Below are 16,499 nucleotides of genomic sequence, written 5' to 3'. Positions count from 1 at the left end.
TACAGAAGTCTCTTAGCAAATCTGGAACTGGATTCAGGAATTTTTCACAGGCTTAGTAAGGAAGCTGGTTTTTTTGTCACTTTCTTCGTATCCAAAATTGACCTTGGTACTTTTTAATGCTTAATGAGGGGTATAAGAAATGGTATCCTGATGCAGGGAAGGTGTTTGGTGTGGTTGGGGACCACTTTATTTTTACAAAGTAAACCACCTGGAATAGAGACGGACTTACAAAATGCTCCTTTACTATAATCTTATTCCTTTCATTGGGAAAAAGCTGCAAAATGATAATTAATTTTAGCTCTTATTACTCTTGAAACAACCTTCCTGCAAAATGAGAATACAGGAGTTTAATATTTTTCCCCAACTGCAGTGAAGAGCAGTGGGTGATCTGAGGAGGCACAAAATCTCAGTGTCATGCTTGCATGCAGCTACTGTCAGTTACAGCTCAGGCCCACAAAAATGCTGAGCTTCTGTGGTGTTGTTTGTTTGTGACAGTATGGATAGATTTAATACAGGTGTCATGAGATCCTTACGAGTCCACCCAGCTCAGAGTCCACATCATTTACACTGAAATAAGATTTTACCTGTGTCTCCTGCTATGGCTCATTCAGCCAAGGAGGGATGCACAGTGCATCTTGAGATCCACTCAGGGCCCAGCAGTGCCAGAGGTGGGAGCAGGAGTTGAACTCCAGGCTGGTGACAAGAGACATATTTGCCTAACTCCTTTATGTCCTTATGTTGTTCAGAGGAGTTTAGACTTGAAGTAATAGTAGTTTAATATTAAATAAATGCAGCTTATGTTCTTGTGCTTAATTCTTAGTGCCTTTTCCTGGAAAAGTTCTGCAGTTCTCAAATGTAACACTTTCTTTAAGGTTGGCTTTTTGTTTTTAACAGTGTGGTAATTTTTGTACCTTTAAAATTTATAGCAGAGTCTGCCTCTGATATTGCTAAGTTACGTGAAATGATTAAACAAGCTCAGTAAGGAATAATACTGCTGTGCATCTTGCTGGTGGGATTTGTGGTCTTTGAGAAACAGGGACATGTGTATCACTTAATCTCTCTTCCTTGCTTTCCTTCCTCTCCAAGAAGCTGATACAGTTGTCTCACTGCAGGCAGCGTTTTGTGATTGCCTTGGTTTGCAGTGTGATGGGCTTGTGGAGAACTACAGCTCTCACCTCCTGTTTTCTGAATATGATTGGGATCGGTTGGGTGTTTCCAGTTGGGCAACTTGTCCTTCTGTGGGGTTTGTGCAGTTGTTAAATACATTGGATGGTGTGCAGCATTCATTCTCTTGTTTTTACAGCAGGAAGGTGAAATGGAAGGTGAGGCAGTTGACGCTATTGTGGAGGAATCAGAAACTTTCATTAAGGGAAAAGAGAGGAAAACCTATCAAAGACGCCGTGAAGGTGGGCAAGAGGATGATGCTTGTCACATACCACCAAACCAAGCAGATGGAAGTGAAGTGGTGCAGGATGTCAGCAGTGGGGTGCAGATGGTGATGATGGATCAGCTGGATCCAACTCTTCTTCAGATGAAGACCGAAGTAATGGAAGGTGCAGTGTCTCAAGAAACTGAGGCTACTGTGGATGACACACAGATCATAACACTTCAGGTTGTTAATATGGAAGAGCAGCCTATAAACCTTGGTGAGCTTCAGCTGGTCCAAGTACCTGTACCAGTGACTGTACCTGTTGCCACCACGTCTGTGGAAGAACTGCAGGGAGCTTATGAAAATGAGGTTTCCAAAGGAGGCCTGCAGGAGGGGGAGCCCATGATCTGTCACACCCTCCCTTTACCAGAAGGCTTCCAAGTTGTGAAAGTGGGTGCAAACGGTGAGGTGGAGACACTGGAACAAGGTGAACTTCAGCCACAGGAAGATCCCAATTGGCAAAAAGATCCAGACTATCAGCCACCAGCCAAAAAAACAAAGAAAAACAAAAAGAGTAAGCTTCGCTACACTGAGGAAGGCAAAGATGTGGATGTCTCTGTATATGACTTTGAAGAGGAGCAGCAGGAGGGTTTGTTGTCCGAGGTTAATGCAGAAAAGGTGGTGGGCAATATGAAGCCACCAAAACCAACAAAAATTAAAAAGAAAGGTAAGTTCCCCATCTGCAAATGGATTTTTAAAAATGCTTTTGTTGTGGTGATTGCAGTGTGACTGAAGCAAATGAATATGTGCAAGTGGGAGGAGAGCAGACATGCCCAATGCTGCTTGCTCACAGTCTAATAATGCTTGACTGCAGTGTTTCTGGGGCACACCTCCCTTCTCTCTGTAGGCTGTCAGGGAGATCATTTTCCACAAGTATGATACTGTGGCATTCATATTCTCATACAACTGTGACTGAAAAGATTGTTCTCTTTGCTGTACTGTACATGTAACAGTTTCTGTGCATATTTTACATCAGGAGCCAATGGTATAATTAATTTTGTGGGCTTTTTCATAACCAATTGCTGGGTAAGGTAGATGGTGCAAAATACAGTAATAAGTGTGTTTGATTTTTGTTAAAACTGTAAGTTAAGGAACCCTTTTTAGAGTGCAGAAGGAACATTAAGTCCTGGCTTACCAGTGAAAATTTAATCCAAACCAGCCACAGGCAATGCAGTTGGATTTAGTGGTGCATGGTGGTTCCTTGCAGTACTTATACCTCCAAGAATCTTTCCTCTTGTATTACACAGTGGATCACGCTACTGTCAAACACTAAAGATGGTTTCCTTCATGACCAGGTGTAAAGAAGACATTCCAGTGTGAGCTGTGCAGTTACACTTGTCCTCGTCGTTCCAACCTGGACCGCCACATGAAAAGCCACACCGATGAAAGACCACACAAGTGCCATCTCTGTGGCAGGGCTTTCAGGACAGTCACATTGCTGAGGAACCACCTCAACACTCACACAGGTACTCTTGGTTTTGCGTGCATTGTGTTTATAGGGTCTGCTCTGCCATCAGAACAAAGTTGAAGGTAGACCCTTCTTGTTTTCCTACTTTCTCTTATGGAGCAAGGTAAAAAAGAGGAAATGGCGTAGTTGTTTTCTGCCTGGTCAGATCACATGCAGAGCTTATCCTGTTCACAGGTACAAAATCAATCCTGGGCTTGATCTCAAGTTACCTGAAGTTATAGAAATGTTCTCTTTGCCTTGGGCATCAGCCCTCATGTTTTCAGCTTGTTGTGCCTTACTGCCAAAAACGAGTATAATTTATAATTCCTCATTTTCTCTGCTTATTGAACTTACATCTGACTGGCTGGTTTCTAATGTGTAAACAACCAAGTGGTACAAAAATAAAGGAGTCTATTTCCTCACTGAAAGGATATTAATTCTCTAAGATCTTAAATCTATTAGTTATTTATACAAAACCTCTGACTTTTGTGCATTCTGTTGCTCTAATTTAATCTTTCAGAACATGAAAACAATCTTGCTAATTCACTTCAAAACAAAAAAATTTTTAAAAAATCCACAACCAGTGCTGCCTTGTATTTTCTTTTGTCATTAAATCTCTTTGTCACTGTCTTCCTGTCTTGCTGCACACCATCAGGTACTCGCCCTCACAAGTGCCCAGACTGCGACATGGCCTTTGTGACCAGTGGAGAGTTGGTTCGGCATCGCCGCTACAAACACACCCACGAGAAACCGTTCAAATGTTCCATGTGTGACTATGCCAGTGTGGAGGTATGGGACTTGTTACAGTGCTGACTGCTTCCTTGTGCACTTCAAAGCTTGTTCACCATCTGTTACAAACTCTGTTCTAGGCATTTCCTCTCTGGCCATTTGGTTGAAAGGCTCTGGGAAAAAGAAATTATAAATCAGGGCTGCTCTTGGAAGCAAATGGTGGGGTTTCCTCAGTGAATCAGAAAGCAGTTTGAGATCACTTGCAGAAATTCTAGGTGATACCCATTTCCTCTTTGGAAACAATAGTTGTCAAGTTTCTTAAATGATTTGTCCTTTAAGCTGATTGCAGGAATTGTAGTGTTCTTTGTGTTGAAGGAGACAGACATTTCCTGCTGCAGTGGGATGTCCTTTCAGTCCACAGTGCTCTCCCATTTTAGAAACATGCATTCTGCACATCATCTGTTTATGCCATGAAGGTGTCTGTAGCTAAAACTAATGAGCCTTTGTCTCAGTATTGGTGAAAAGCAGCTTTGCTAATGTTAGATGATACTTAATTTGCCTGAGCAGATTAGACATTCTTGAATGCCTTCCCTCCATGCAGTATTGTTAGATATTTTATAGGACAGCTTTTATACTGTGAAAGGAAATATGAGCCAGATGACAAGCTACATAATTTTTAAAAATTGGGGTGTCTGCAGTGGAAGAAGGCTACAGTGGGAGAGCTTATATAGGGGCTTCAAGTTTTTTTTTTTTCAGCCCACGCTATGCCTGCAGTGCTGTCACTTCAGGTCCTGTGGTTTGAGTGCTGAATAAGTTATGTTGCAGAGGTTTTCATAGTATAAATTAGGAAAGAATAACCAAGTTGGTCCTTATGAGGTCATGCTGCTTTTTGTAGGCACAAGTTGGTGATTAAGCAGCATGATCAGGCTGGGGTAGAAAATGCCATACCGTTGGTGTTCTTGCTTTGAGCTGGGTTTGTACCTTCTAAATAAAAGCAGGAGGAGAAAAGAATTAAGCTTCCCCACATCATTTCCCTGAGTCTCTCCAGGATATTTTAAAATTTTAGAGGGTCTTCAGATGCTGAGATGATCAATAACAGTAAGGTGAGCACAGAGTCTAAAGGCCTCATTGAGTGTGGGAACAAGCATCAGGCAAGACTTGGAGTGAAGCTGGGAGGCAAGGTAGAGTGGGCAGGAGCAATGGGAAAATGGCACTGAAATGTGCTTGTTTGGTTTTGTGCCTAAACTGCTTTAAACTCTTGACTGGTTTCTTGTGCTTTTGGCAATCTGGCCTGCTCATCTGTGCTAACTTGAGTGTTGCCCTTGGCTTGCAGGTTAGCAAATTGAAACGCCACATCCGCTCGCACACCGGGGAGCGCCCGTTCCAGTGCAGCCTGTGCAGCTATGCCAGCAGAGACACCTACAAACTGAAGAGGCACATGAGGACCCACTCCGGTACTGATTCTGTGTTCTCTTAGTGTCAGAGTGCTGGGGCTACAGTGTTGCTGACACACAGGAAACAAATACTAATGTGTAGTTTAATATAAAACCTTTATAAAGTGTAGCTGAAGAGAATGCACCATGTTTTGTGAGCACTTGTAAATTTAGAACCAGGTTAAATTACTTCACCGAGAAATGAGCTTGGTGGATTCTGATTTCTAGTTTGACTGTGAGGTGATAAAATGCAGGCATCTCTATTATAAACAGAAGAAACTTCTGTTTGCTCTGTTCCAGCTGAAGAGTAGAGCCATTTGTAGTTTCATGCTTCAGTGCATTTTTAAAAGCATCTCATGCATGTTAGTTCATAAAGATGCTAATTTTTTCTTCAATATAAATAGGGATGATTTTAGCACAGAATGTTACTGCAGTGCCAAATTAATCATATTGCTAAAATTGATGGGGAGAAACATGCCCTTTTATGTATACATGAAAATCAGAATCTCCACCCCAAAAAATCTGATATCACTTGTTCTCTTCTGTCAGCATGTAGGTCTTGCCTGTATTTCTCAGAGTAAGAATAATTTAACTTCCTTAAGAATTGAACTTTAGTTTCTTGGTGGAAAGACACTTAGTGGAGCTAGAACTTGCAGAGAAAGATGTTATTGAGCACTTTGTAGAATTACAATTTCTGTGTGTTGCAAGTTTTCTGGGAGGTTGTTTGGGGATTCTTGGTGAGATTTCTTTTTAATAAAAGTACTTGTTCTATTTTTTCCTTTTGCTCCTGAAGGAGAGAAGCCATATGAATGTTACATCTGCCATGCTCGCTTCACTCAGAGCGGTACCATGAAGATGCACATTTTGCAGAAGCACACGGAGAATGTGGCCAAATTCCACTGTCCTCACTGTGATACTGTTATAGCGAGAAAGAGTGACTTGGGTATGTGTCTCCCAAATGTGGCCATTTACTGATGGTACAAAGCTTCCCAGAATTAGAGTTCAAATAACCCAACTGCTCTTTTAACCCAAATACCCCGTCTGGTAACTGCGCAGCATAAAGCACAACTTCACATACGGGGCTGGTAAAACACACCTTTAGCTTATAGCTGCTGCAAGTTAAAACAATTTTCAGTTTCTTCTCATTATTTGGTTGTTTTTTTTTTCCAAGCATACAAGGTAAGTTACTGTTTGCCCATAGATGGAAGGCATTTATTGAACTTGGATTGAGATTTCAATAGCATAAGGATTGGGATCTAAAAAGCAAGATCACGTGACTTAACCTCCTGCACATTGGAGGCCCTTGTTTCGTGCAGAGATATTTTCATCAAGTTAAAAGATTTGAATTAGAGCAAGTATTTAACTTTCCTGGATTTGGAGCTGTGTGCTCAAAAAAGCCCTGAGTCCTTGCAGTAGGACATTGCTGATCTAGTGAGCAGTACCCAGTGTGATTCCAGCAGGCAAGCTCTTATGTTTCTAGAAGGTGACAAACAATATTGTGCCCAGAGCAGCTGAGGGAAAGGAAGAAGCCACGATTTGGCAGAACTTTCTGTCTTTAAACAGAATTATCACCCAAGTAATGGGAAGGCAGGCTCTCTTCCAGTAAAGACAAGTGCTACAGTGAGAGGCAGTTTGAGAGAAAGGCAGTCAGTTGATGTCAGGAGCAAACAAGCTGATTTACAACAGAGGAAAACTGATGTTAGCTATGAAGAATTTTTCTTCTAATAATGCTTTAATCTACCCTAAGCTACCTCGTGCAGCTGTGGTATGCTCTTAGTTGGAGGATTTTAAAGAAGTGACTAAAACCTTTTGGGGATTATCTGCTGGTATCCCTGTTGCCTTCTAGTCCTGTCACTCTGACTTCTAATCCTGCAGAAAATCCTGTTTCCCCCCACTGAATTACCTGGCTTCTGGCTGTATCCAGGCAATTCAAGTTAGTCTTAAAAATAACAGTCCACAACACTTTAGTTTGACAGTCATGTGTCATCAAATTCAAGTATCCTGAATCAGCACAGATTGCAATAATAACCAAATCTGTGGAAAATCTTAATGGAGTTTTTCTGAGAGCTCTTTCTGTCTAGAAATGGTTCTAGTTGGTTTTACTTGTGAGTCCTTCAGGTTTTTAGTTGAATCCTAAATTCCACTGTTTTGGCTGAGCTTGGGAGGATCACTGAAGGACCATGGGCTCATCTTTCATGCTTGGAAAGCCACGGTGGTGAAAGCTTTTGATTTTTTTTCCTGTAGGTGTGCACTTGCGGAAGCAGCATTCCTACATTGAGCAGGGCAAGAAGTGTCGCTACTGTGACGCTGTGTTCCATGAGAGGTATGCCCTCATCCAGCATCAAAAGTCCCACAAGAATGAGAAGCGCTTCAAGTGTGACCAGTGTGATTATGCCTGCAGACAGGTAAGCTGGGGGCACCCCTTAAGAGTGTTAGGACAGGAGCTGAAGGTATAGGATGGAAATCTTAGCTTTTAGTTATGACCAGATGTCGCTTGAAATAAAAACAATGTGGACACTGGACTCTCCAAGGTAAAAGAGAGGGAAAGTTTAATTCTGACTCCCAACATTTATAGATTTCCAGAAGTGACTGGATTGGAGGACGACAGTGCCACCTCTCCAATGACACTGGACAAACCAACAGTCCATCAAATTTCTCCTCCTCCATAAAAGAATACAAAACAATAAGTTATTTACATGAAGTGTGCAAGAAAGTTCATTACAAGAATGTAAACATCAGAAGGCTTAGAAGAACTTAAAAAAACAGGGCAACAACCAGCTGTCAGGATCAAATTAGCTCTCTAAATTTTTTGAAGGGTGTAAAGGAGACTAAAAGTGGCCTTTTCTTGGTGTGATTCTGTCCTGTAGAGAAAAACCTTCTAATTCATAACCTTGATGTACCCCTTAACCAAAGAATAAGAGTCCGTATAGGATGGGAAGAGCTAGGACTGAATATGCCATCAATCAAGATGTTCTTGCATTGCTGTGGAATCATTCTTTTCCTGATATTAACCATAAAATGTTGGCCTTGTTTTAGCTGAAAATTCACTTTTCTGTATCCATTGACACAAGTTTCCATTTTCCCTGTCCGTGCCAGGAGCGGCACATGGTCATGCACAAACGGACCCATACTGGAGAAAAGCCTTATGCCTGTAGCCATTGTGATAAAACCTTCCGCCAGAAGCAGCTCCTGGACATGCACTTCAAGAGATACCACGACCCCAACTTTGTCCCTGCTGCCTTTGTCTGCTCCAAGTGTGGCAAAACATTCACTCGCAGGGTAAGGGAATATGCTTTGAACTGGGGAGGCTTGGGGTGGAATCAGGCTTTTTTAGTCAAGGGGAGGGAAATGTTTACCCAAAAGGAAAGATGGGTGAGGTACAGGGTAAAATATGAATCTTGTAATAGAGCCCTTCTCTTTAAGAGGGAAAGAGAGCAGAGAGAATTGAGAATTGGTACCAACAAACATTAGTGTTCACATCATGAGCAACGTGGAAATGCAACTTCATTCCTAAAGCTAATGAATGTACCCATTTCCCCTAAAGAATCTCTCTTTAAAAAGAAAAAGGAATAGTTACCAGAAATGTGTTTGAAAATATAGAGCCAGAATGTCTGATCTTGAATTCAATGCATGTTTTAACTTTTCTTGTGTTTTTGATCTTTCACTGAGTAGAACACAATGGCCAGACATGCTGATAACTGCTCTGGCCTAGATGGTGGGGAAGGAGAGAATGGAGGAGAGACAAAGAAAGGCAAACGTGGCCGAAAGAGAAAGATGCGTTCTAAGAAAGAAGATTCTTCTGATAGTGGTAAGAGCAGCTCAGTACCTTCTGAGAGTTACAGGTCTGTGATTCACTGTGTGTGTTAGCTGCTGGTGTGCCAGTTCTGCAAGTTTCTTCTGGCACTTGAAAAAGTCTTGTCTGGTTGGCAAACACAGAATATGGTGATACATGGCCAAGTAGAGAAAGATGTATTGCCTGTGAGGGATAATATAGAGCCTGCTGTCCCAGGCCTGTTCCAAGACAGTAGTTTAAAAACACTGTCTGACACCCCTTGTGTCAGCTGTGCCACTCCTGCCTTGCCTGTGTGGGAAACTCTCTGGTGATTTTTTTTGGAGTCCAAAAGAGGCTGTGTGGTTCTGCAGTGCGTTGCTATGAAATGTTGCTTGATCATTCTTCAGCATTACTGGGTGGCATGTCAAGACAACTCCACCACTGAATAGTTTGGCTACTTTTGTGGAGAAAGGCTGGCAACATCCAAGGGAGTGGTGGAGATTAATACTGTGTGTGAAGGAAAAACTCAGTCCTACTCCTGTCTCCTGGCAGAGGAAAAACTTCATCATGTCTTCAACAGGAAGAGCCAAGTAGAGTCTCAAGACCAACCAGTTCAAAAATGATTTTGCAGAAGGAATGTTGCTGATTAGTCTTTTATCTGGAGTGCTTTATCTAATTAATCAAGGGGTGTAGGTTGGGGGAACAGGGATATTTCTGGCTAGACAATGCATATCTGAAAATCTCACATGGCAAGCAAGTTTTAGGTTGGGTATGATCAAATGATTTGCAAACCTTGATTCAAAAACTATAGAAATTGATGCTTAAACTCATGTTTGTATAGATCTTCAGAAAAATGTATTAGGTGAATTAAGCACATGTAACTAATGGTGCATTTAAACATGAAAAGGTAATGGAGGCAGGGAAAAATAATTGATGGAAGGTAATTCAAAATGTGGCATTCTGGAGTATGGCATTCTTACTATCTGATTTGAAGTCTTCCTGAGAGTTCAGCCTGTTCTGAAAACTCATATTTTATTTAGTTGGTTTGGTCTGAGTTTAAAACAGTTTTTTGTAGGGTAAGCTTGTCAAAAGTCAGGCTTTTTAATGAGCTGATGATATGCAGTGAATGATGCCAGGCTCTGTGCTGAGGGAGTCCCTTCAGCTTCAGTGGAAGTGGCAAGTGTGGGTTGACCTCAGAAGTCATTTGATAGATATGAAGAATTGACCAATGAGAGCTGAGTAGCTGTAAGAAAGATGTGCTAATCACTTGCTTGAGGAATTGCATTATTCACTGTTGTGGTTTTTTTGGATTTCTGCAGTTTCATGAGGTGTGGCAACTACTAAATACCTGAGAAATCCAGTCAATAAATCCCTCATGAGGGGAATCCTTTGAGTGATTGTAAAATCATGCAGCTTGTACATGCCCCAGTGTGAGCTGGGGTTTTTCCCTTTAGTCAGATAAAAGGGAGTATCCTTGTGGCCCTTGTATTCTTGAGTGAAGCTACTCCTGTAGTGAACAGCCGTACAAATTTAAGGGCAATCATTTTGCTGTCCAAACAATATTGTTCTCTTTGACATCTCTCACTGCTTTTTGTCTGCTCTGGGTTTGTCAGAGCATTCTGAACATGCTGATGGTCCTCATCTATTAGGTTTAAAGAGTGTTGTGAAGAATGAAGTGTAGAGCTTGAGGGGTAGGAGGCTGGCTCTTGGATGCCTGTTGGGGTTCTCCTGTTTCACAGAGATCCTGGAATGGCTGCCACAGCAATTTACATGGGATCTACCTCTTTTATCCTTTTGCCCTTCTATTTTTCCCATACTTCTTGAAATCAGCTCATCCCCCCTGTTAACATCCTGCAAATAGTCCTGTGTGATCCAAAATGGCCTTCCTCCTGCATCCCATTGTGTCCCAACCAGGAATTCCCTAACTCCCCATAGTACCAAAGGTGATCTCAAGAGCTGTTTCCCATGACTGGGATGGGTTTCACATCTGGTGGCTCTTCTGGGAGTGTCCTGGACAAGAAGTTTGTTCCTCAGAAGCTGTGAATTTGGGCTCCCACCTTCCATTGAGCAATGCTGTGCTCCTCTGTGTTGTTCAGGTGGGACTTGGATGGGCTGTTGGACCCTCTGATGGGCTTGGGAGTAGTCCAGCCATGTGTTATTTGGTCATCCTTGTGCTGTTGTCTCTGAGCTCCTTTGTGCATGTGCAGAGTAGCTTTTACCATATTATCTAACATAATTAAATTACCTTTTGCTTTCTGAAGCACAGCTTGTTCTCTCTAAGTGAGGGTAACAGATTAACAGTCTGTGGCAACAGCTTCTGAACAAAGGCCTTACTTGCCTTCTTTCTCAGAGCTGATCCCTCAAATCCATCCCTTTTGGATGAGATTTGATGGTGCTTCTCTGTAGATGGATGTGTTTTATTCTGGTTAAAACTGAAGATTTATTTGACATCCTTTCTTACAGAGGAAAATGCTGAACCAGATTTGGATGATAATGAAGATGAGGAGGAGACAGCAGTAGAAATTGAGGCTGAACCAGAAGTTGAGCAAGAGGCTCCTGCACCACCTCCCAGTAAGAAAAGAAGAGGAAGACCACCAGGCAAAGCTGCTGCGCAACCAAAACAATCCCAGCGTAAGTCACTGATTGAAGCTCTCACCTTACCCTGCTTGCTTGGGCACCTTTTGCCTTGATTTGGCCATTCTTGTAGATGTGATCCCTGCAAATGAGATTATTTTAAAAGTAGGTAACTGTACTTGTCTCTGCATTGCTAAGAACTCACCTTGAAATTTGTTGCAAAGGTTTCCTGGTTACGAGGGAACGTGGCCACTTCAGGCCAGGCTAGAAAAGAAAGGCCATTGTGTTTGTTTAGTATTGTTTCATTTCCTAATTGTGCAAAGTGCTCACTTCTTTTTGTACCAGTTATGGTGTCTCTGCTGACATACAGTCCTTGGGAAAACAACTGGCAGTAAAAACATCATGGTGCTCTTACCTGGCTGGCTTTTGCAGGTATTGCCACAACTGAACTTGCTTCAGGCTGTTAGTTCTGAGCAAGGACCAGTGCAGGTGTTGTTTCAACTCCACAGGGATGTAGTTAGAAATAGACATTGTAACTGTGCACAGTCGAAGTAAATACATTTTAGACTCAGAGTAGGATGGGAAAGGGAAATCAGTTCCTTTAAGGCGGTGGTGGCTTCCTCAGTGGCTTGGCTGTCTTCTCAGTGATACAAGTGTGGCCTGTTTTCTCTCTGGGGTTATTCTCTGGAAACATTCAATGCTGAATTTGTCATCACTATTTTCCCCTGAAGTTTAAGTTTTGTCTTAGGCCCATATATTGATATGGGGTTTGATTTCATTTATTATTCTATGAAATCCATTGTTTGAAAGGTGTTTGAAAGGTATGAAAGTGCACACTGGAGCTGTGGTACTGGGGGCCCATCTTCATAAAGGGACAAGAAAATAAATGCTTGATGCTTGGGTGAGTGAGGTGGGTTGAATTGCTCCCCACTGATGTGGCAGTGCTTGCTGTGGACCTCACCTTCCCTTGCCTTGGAATAGTCTCACCAAAGACCTGTTGGAGGCATGCAGGCTGGCTCTGGAAACAGCAAAATAATCTGTTTCTCTCCCTCTCCTCCTTTGTGTCTGCCCTTCCAGCTGCAGCAATCATTCAGGTTGAAGACCAGAACACTGGTGAAATTGAAAACATTATAGTTGAAGTGAAGAAAGAACCTGATGCAGAAACAGCAGAGGAAGAGGAGGAAGCTCAGCCTGCTGTAGTGGAAGCTCCCAATGGAGACCTCACCCCTGAGATGATTCTCAGCATGATGGACCGGTGATGGAGGAAGACCACGTTGGCTGACTGAACTGGCCTGGGCTGTGTTTAAGCGGCTCAAATCTATTTTTTTCCTTTTAATCTTTTTTCTTGGCTTTGGGAAGTGCATCATTTTAGACCATTTTACCAAACATACTGGGAAATAAAACGATGTTAGAATGTGATTTAACTAGAACTTGCTGTTTTATGTTAGCATTACAGGATCATGGAACATTAGGAAATATTTTGGAGTCCTTGAGGGTTTCCTCTGAGATGCTTGATTTAGTTTTGCTCTGAACTGCATTGTAAAGCTGGTCCAAGGGCCGTGTTTACATGCACCAAGTTTTAATATACAAAAATGGAAGCCTTGACTAGAGTATGTGGAAAACCACTCCGGACTTGCCCTTCCAGTTCCCAGAGTCCTTGAGCCTCTTCTCTCAGTAGTGTTTTTAACTGTAAATGCAGACTTGGGAGGGTTCTAGACTTTTGAAATGTTTTTTTGGTTTTTTTTTTTGTTGTTTTTTTGTTTTTTTGTTTTTTTGTTTTTTTGTTTTTGCTTTCTCCCACTGAGTAGCTCCGGTTCTCCAAGTCGGCTGCACATGGTAGTTTTGGCATGCTCCAACTGGTTTCTGTCCTTAATATGCTTTGCTTTCTGCAAAGCATTTCTGTAATGGTCAAGCTTGTAAATAACTTTTTTTTTACATTTTAATCTTTTTCCATTAATTAAGAGGTATGCAAAAATGCAGTTTAAAGAAACCCCAGTATTCTAATTCCTTTCAAACTAAGTGACAAAAGAATTGATAGAGTGTAAAAGTTGGAAAAGCTGTTGATAAGGTAGAGAAAATATGTACCCAAACTATTGCTTGCAGAACAAGAGAAACCCACATGTGAAATCTGGTTTTGAAGCACAAAAAAATTGTATTTTATAGAATCTTAGACTGGCTTGGGTTAGAAGGCACTTTTACAGATCATCTAGTTCTACCCCCCTGCCACAGGCAGGGACACTTTTCACTAGACCAGCTTCCTCCAAGCTCTGTCCAACCTGGCCTTGAACACTTCCAGGGATGGGGCAGTAAGTTTCTCTGGACAACCTGTTCCAGAGCCTCACCACCCTCACAGGGAAGAATTTCTTCCTAATAGCCCATCTAACCCTGCCCTGTGTCAGTTTGAAGCCATTCCCTGTTGTCCTGTCTCTCCATTCCCTTGCTAAAAGTCCCTTTCCAGCACTCTTGTAAGATCCCTGCAAGGTTCTGTAAGGCCACAATCAGGTCATCCCAAAACCTTCTCTTCTCCAGGCTGAATAACTCCAGCTCTCTCAGTCTTTCCTCATAGGAATGGTGCTCCATCCCTCAAATCGTGTTTGTGGCCTCCTCCGGACTCGCCCTGACAGCTCGATGTCCTCCTTGTCCCAGGGACCCCAGAGCTGGATGCAGCACTGCAGGTGGGGTCTCACCTGAGTGGGGCAGAGGGGCAGAATTCCCCCTTCCTGCTGCCCCCAGGGCTCTGGATGCAGCCCAGCACACACAGCTGGGCCATGTCCAGTCTCTCCCACCAGCTCCCCCAAGTCCTTCTCCCCAGGGCTGCTCTGGGTCTGTTCATTCCCACCCTGATTGATCCCAAGGGTTGCCCCAATCCAGGTGCACCACCTTGCACTGGCTCTTGTTAAGCCTCATGAGATTCCCAAGGGCCAGGTCCCTCTGGATGGCCCTGCACCCTAAGCTTGGTGTTCCCAAACATGCTGAGGGTGTTCTCCATCCCTTCATCAATGCCATTAACGGTGATAGTGAATAACACTGGTCCCAGTATGGACCCCTGAGGGGCACCAGTCACTGCTGTCCATCCAGAGTCTGAGCTGTAGACACTGCCCTCTGGATGTGACCATCCAACCAATTTGAAACATATAATTAACTTTTTTGAGTTATAATTTCACAAATACATTTTCTTTGCTCTATCTTGTAGTTGTATTTTGTGTTTATGAATCCTATGTTAAGACAAAAGTGGTGATTTATGAGTGGGTCACTGCAGCCCTCAACCTGGGCCAGGAAATTTTATTAATAGGTCAGTAATTCTACAATTTTTGAATCTCTGATAAAGACAAAAAAAGGAATAATGTGAAATACAAATGATGCCTGTATATGAAAATGTCACATGTTAAAATATGTAAGCTTTTTATAGAGCCTCAGTCTTGCTGATTTCAAACAAATTTTTCTTCTATGTATCGCTTTTAAGAGAGCTATCAGTTTAGCTATCAGACTCTAGGTTGATGCATTTTTGTACTTAGCTGTACTGTGTGATATTTTTCATTATTTTAGGAAGCCAACATGGGAAAAAAAAATACTGTTATAAAATATGTAATGGGGTTTGAAAGCTGGGAAGGAGAATATACTGCTGTACAGCTAATAAATAATAACGGATTAACACGTGTGCTCACTGGCTGCTTTCTTTGTGTACATCCACGGTGCGACCTGGCAGCCATCTCCAGATGGAAAAGCTGCTCTTCCCAGAAGGATGCTGTCAGCAGGACTGGCTCCTTTCTCTCTGCTGGTGTTCCCTCTGCCCCATGCCAAATGCAAGGTACCTGTCCATGACCTTAAATCAGAGTGTGCTGCTCTGTGTGTAGAGGAGGGAGGATGTAAAATGCAAATGTTGGTGTTGACAGCTTGAGCTTGCAGTAACATGGGAGTAGTTGTTACTTCTGTTTGTTTTGACTGTGATTTTAAATGGTTATAGCTGATGGTTTAGTTAACAGGAATATTGTTTCCATTTCATTCTGAAAACATTGGTGGAGTTTCTGTGGTGTGTTTTTTTAATTGCCTTTGACAGCAGTTTAGGGTGCCAGCTGTTGGCAGTCACTGCAGGTTCAGGTAGAACCTCCTACTGCTGGTAGGGGAGTCACTGTTGGCAAATGGCACTACTTTATTTTGCACTGTTTTACAGGAGACTGTAACCAAGCACAAGAATTGCTAGTTCTGGCTTTCACTAGGTGTTTGGTGACTCGTTATCCCTGGTCTTCCATGACTTGCCAAGGAAAGCCTGCCTGGAGGTGGAAGCTCGGAGTCCTGAGCAGGCTGGAGCCTTGTTGCAGCAGGTGGGAGAGGTGGTGTAAGGGCTGCTTCTGTGAGAAGTCAGGTCTGGCTGAGAAATGGGTAAATCCTCAAGTGCTTTCCCAGCTGGGCAAGGGGCTTGTGTGCTCAGAAGCCAAAAATTATTTTTTTTTTAGTCTGAGGCAGTGCTGAGGTGGTTTTACATAAGCCTGGAGCTAGGGAGGCTTTGTGGTGAGTGGGAAAACCAAAGGGGTCCCTGGGATCTGTAAGGAGAAATTCCATCATGTCTTAAACCCTGTGGCTCAGCATGGTGCTGACAGGTGGGGTGTGAAGGATGGTGCAGTGGCTTTGTTTCAGCTGGTGGCCCCAGGAGGTGCCACACGTGCTCCAGCAGAGACCTCCCTTGGTCTGTGTGAGTGTTCATGTGCAGCAGCTTGTGCTGTTGTACCCAGACATGGGTGACACCAAACCAGGCGCTGCAGCTCTCCTGGAATTCAGAATGGCTGGGGGAGGTGGCTGTGTGTGAACAGCTTAATGGGAGGCTGAAAGAACAAGAGCTGAGAGGTTTATTTGTGCAAAGACCACAGGTGTGGCTGGTGCTGAGTGGCCTCTGTAGTGTTTGTCTGAGGAAACACCACTCCATGAAGGGTTGTGGGCTCTGACCATGTGCTGGCCTCATGCTCCATCCTTTAGGCCTTTTATGTGCCCGCCCCTGGGCTGGCACTGCCTTGGTCAGTCAGGGCCCAGGTGAGCAGCCCACACCAGGAGTCCATGACTGACAGCTCAGCCAGGGTATGGGTGGTCTGGGGATGAGCAGGGTGTGGCCTCACCTTTAGC

General features: G+C 43.1%; 1 protein-coding gene across 5 annotated transcripts in view; it reads left to right on the top strand.

The window, feature by feature from the left end:
* CTCF (CCCTC-binding factor) overlaps positions 1 to 15,042 on the top strand; it is a 34,400-nt gene extending 19,358 nt beyond the window's left edge. For 3 of the 5 annotated variants that reach the window (XM_058034201.1, XM_058034200.1, XM_058034198.1), the window contains 10 exons: positions 1,304 to 2,096; positions 2,725 to 2,895; positions 3,532 to 3,665; positions 4,939 to 5,059; positions 5,832 to 5,981; positions 7,283 to 7,443; positions 8,135 to 8,317; positions 8,711 to 8,846; positions 11,274 to 11,441; positions 12,462 to 15,042. In XM_058034201.1, coding sequence (XP_057890184.1) covers positions 1,316 to 2,096; positions 2,725 to 2,895; positions 3,532 to 3,665; positions 4,939 to 5,059; positions 5,832 to 5,981; positions 7,283 to 7,443; positions 8,135 to 8,317; positions 8,711 to 8,846; positions 11,274 to 11,441; positions 12,462 to 12,643 — 2,187 coding nt within the window. In that variant the 5' untranslated portion in view covers positions 1,304 to 1,315 and the 3' untranslated portion in view covers positions 12,644 to 15,042. The remainder of the gene's footprint in view (positions 1 to 1,303; positions 2,097 to 2,724; positions 2,896 to 3,531; positions 3,666 to 4,938; positions 5,060 to 5,831; positions 5,982 to 7,282; positions 7,444 to 8,134; positions 8,318 to 8,710; positions 8,847 to 11,273; positions 11,442 to 12,461) is intronic. The other 2 variants (XM_058034202.1, XM_058034199.1) reach the window with 1 other exon arrangement.
* The last annotated feature ends 1,457 nt before the right edge of the window (positions 15,043 to 16,499 follow it).

The sequence above is a fragment of the Melospiza georgiana genome, chromosome 14 (genome assembly GCF_028018845.1).
Source record: "Melospiza georgiana isolate bMelGeo1 chromosome 14, bMelGeo1.pri, whole genome shotgun sequence".
Classification (NCBI taxonomy): Eukaryota; Metazoa; Chordata; class Aves; order Passeriformes; family Passerellidae; genus Melospiza; species Melospiza georgiana.
Note: the sequence above shows the minus strand (reverse complement) of the source record. Positions and strands in the feature narration are given on the sequence as shown.